Source organism: Alligator sinensis, unplaced genomic scaffold (genome assembly GCF_000455745.1).
Source record: "Alligator sinensis unplaced genomic scaffold, ASM45574v1 scaffold294_1, whole genome shotgun sequence".
NCBI lineage: Eukaryota > Metazoa > Chordata > Crocodylia > Alligatoridae > Alligator > Alligator sinensis.
In genome coordinates this window covers 1,319,021-1,322,172 of record NW_005842305.1, presented here as the reverse complement: position 1 = coordinate 1,322,172, position 3,152 = coordinate 1,319,021, and the positions used below count along the sequence as shown (strand labels likewise).

At 42.9% G+C, this 3,152-nt stretch overlaps 1 protein-coding gene across 1 annotated transcript in view; it reads left to right on the top strand.

Annotated features, from left to right (window-relative positions):
• LOC112551043 (P2Y purinoceptor 2-like) overlaps positions 1-1,618 on the top strand; it is an 11,111-nt gene extending 9,493 nt beyond the window's left edge. The window contains exon 2 of the mRNA XM_025209727.1: positions 833-1,618. Within this exon, the coding sequence (XP_025065512.1) occupies positions 833-1,526 (694 nt within the window). The 3' untranslated portion in view covers positions 1,527-1,618. The remainder of the gene's footprint in view (positions 1-832) is intronic.
• Positions 1,619-3,152: the final 1,534 nt, after the last annotated feature.

Genomic DNA, 3,152 nt, shown 5'->3' with positions numbered 1-3,152 from the left:
CTTTCCCTCTTTTTAACTCCCAAACTTACAATCCTTTCTCTTTACTGACTTGGCTTCTATTTGTGATGTTTGCAGAACTTGTCAGATATGTGGCAGCTAGAAGACAGATTGTCCTAGACAGTAGCCTCTTTCTCAAAAGGGATTTCCAGAAGCATACAGAAGTGTGAAAATGAGTTTTCTAGGAATCCTAACAAATGGCAGTATCAGGAATGGAATACTTTCTTGCCAATAGCTACAATGTTCTTCCCAAAATAACTTGGACGCATCTCCCATTTCTTGGAAGGGATCCTTCCTGACTTTTAAAAATATTTGCATATTTTTCTGAATGATATGCACCAGCTGTATCCTTAATTTCTTTTAATATGTTATATATCATATTTGGGCAGGGGGAAACCTCACTAAAAACTTAGAAAAATACCAATATACGAATCTACTTTTCTATTATAATTTCCAGAACAATAAGTACAAATAAGAAGAATATGTATGGGGTGAACATGGCAAACAAATGATAGCTATCAAGCCATATTCCAACTTCAGTTACACCCATATCAATTCAGAGTTACTCTGAACTGACTCCAGATTGCCATTGTTATTAACTAGAATCATATTTTTATTCTTTAAATCTATCCCCAGTTGCCTTCAAAACTGTTGCAATGTTCAGGGGGGTGGGTTTTGCAATAAATGTTAGGAAGCTGGATAACAACCCTGTGTCATGATTGTAGTATAGTAAGGCAAAGGCTAGCTAGTGGCTAGAATAAATGTGGAAAGAATTTGAAGTTGTCTGAAATCTATCCTGCTTATGCTTAAACAGTCTTTTCTATGTCTATTATAGGATATGCTCCTTAATTGATATTTTCATGAAGAGGGACCACATGAGAGATCTCAGAAGATACCTGGTACTCAAATATATCCAGTACTTAGTCTTGCCTTCTTCGAATACTCTCCTCACACTTCTGGGATTGTTGGGCAGCCTATATACAACACTCATCTTGAAGTCTCCAAATATTTCATACAAATGCACTGTTGTTTTTATTTCACATCTAGCAAAAGCAGACAGTCTTGTTTTTGTTAGCATGGTTTCCAAAAGGATCGTACAGACATTTGATGCTCAAATCCTACCTGCAACCTTTACAACAACCCTGTTGCAGAATTTCCTTACTGCAAACACACACATTAGTTACATGCTGCTAAGCTGCGTTGCCTGTGAGGCTCTTTTGATAACCCTGTTTCCAGCAGAATCTCGCCATATAAGAACGGTGAAGCATGCCAGACAGACATCTAATATAATATGGAGTTTAGTGATTGCAGAGTGCATCATATTTCAGATGGCAGGATTCCAAGAAGCTGACATTGCCTCTTTTGGCATCAACAGTCGATATATTTGGTTGTTCCATTTCTCTTACATGGCAGCATCTCTCCTCAGATCACTTACTTCCTTCATAGGGTTGTCTTTAAGGATCATCAATGTATACATTTACTACAAAATATTTTTTAATGCATCTAACACAGGGGACAGCAAAACTTGACCCACAGGCCATATCCGGCCCCCAAATGATTTTATCTAGCACATGAGCAGGTGTCATGGGTGGTGGCTCTGTCTCCAGCCTCTGCTGGTGCCACAGGGAACACTAAGAGGAAGCATCCCTGCCTGTCTGCCAAGCTCTATGTGGCAGGTTCTGGGCAAGCTGCGCTTGGGCCCAAGCACCCGCTTTAGACTGGTCTGGTGGTGCCATACCTGCCTGCAGCTCAGAGCTGGTGGGAGCTGCTCTGGGCACTAGGGCCATGTGGTGGGTACTCCATATCTGTGCCTGGAGGTGGTGAGCTTCCCTGGCCTCACCTTGCCCTGTGCACTGCAATCTGGCCAGGCCACTTGCTGCCTCCTGACTAGAGCCAGCAAGGCTCCTGTCCCATCTGCCCTAGTGAGCATCCTGGGCCTGGGGCTAGGGCTGGGGTTCCTCCTGGGGAAAGGGGGATCCCTGGGCTGCAGGTAGGCACAGGCTTCATGGCCTTTGTGGGGAGCTGGGGTAGGCTGGAGGGGGCTGCTGGGCTTCCTTGGGCTTTGTGGGGGCAAGTGTAGACAGGAAGGGGTGGGGGACAAGTGGGCTTGGGGTGCAGGTGGCTCTTACGGGGCATGTCAGGGTGCAGGCTGAGGCAGGAGCTCCCTTGTGATGGGTGGGGGGGAAGTGGCAGGGATCTGCTGGGGGTGGGGGTGTCCTCCCTTAGCCAAGTGTTTTGCTATCTGGTTTTGGTTCCCTTGTGAGAGAGACTTTATTTTCAACTGTTATGACATTGCCTCTATATACACTGCTCAAAAACCATAAATCAGGACAAAAATTATTTTTCGAAATAAAATTAAAATATTTTATAGTGGATGCTTGACTATAGATAACAAACAAGTCATATGCTAAATATTTGTTAAAATGATATCTTCACCATTAATTTTATGTGTGCGGCCCTCAGCATCTCATCAAACCTTAGTAAGTGGCCCTCCAGCCAAAATAACTGCCCACCCCTAATCTAACAGATCTATGATAAAGACAGAGTAACGCTTTCCTAGAAGGACCCTTCTTTGTAGCCAATGTTTGAATGCATTACCAACATGATTTTAAAGTGCTGGTTTGAATTTGACACACAGAAGCCAAGATCAAGACTCAGATTTTGGACCAGGTATTGGGTGGGACGTGTAGAATCTGAGGTGTTCATCATGCTAAACTGATAGGTAAAAGGTGATATGTCCTTCAATGTGGAAACCAAATAAAGATAGATAAAAAGGGGGTGCAGACAGAAGCCCCCTGTATTCTGCAGACATAGGTCAATCTTAAGTTTATTTTATAGATATTTATAGCTCTGATAAATTTAATAGAAATTATCAAACAATTTTTAAGAAATTAAGAGATCTGAATTCTACAATGTTAGGGGAGGCACCAGCCTCTTCTCAGTGAAGGAGCTGAGGGGGGCTGTGCTGCAGGCAGGAGCAGGGCAGGCTCAGTGAATTTTGAGGTGGCTATAGCCCCTCAAACCTCTCCCCAGTGCCATCCCTGTACAATGTATTTGGAAAGAATGTTTAGAGGCTGATGAGGAGGACAAAGTTCTTTGGGTGAATCTGATATCTTTTATTAGATCAACTTAAATAGTTGGAAAAAAAATTTCTT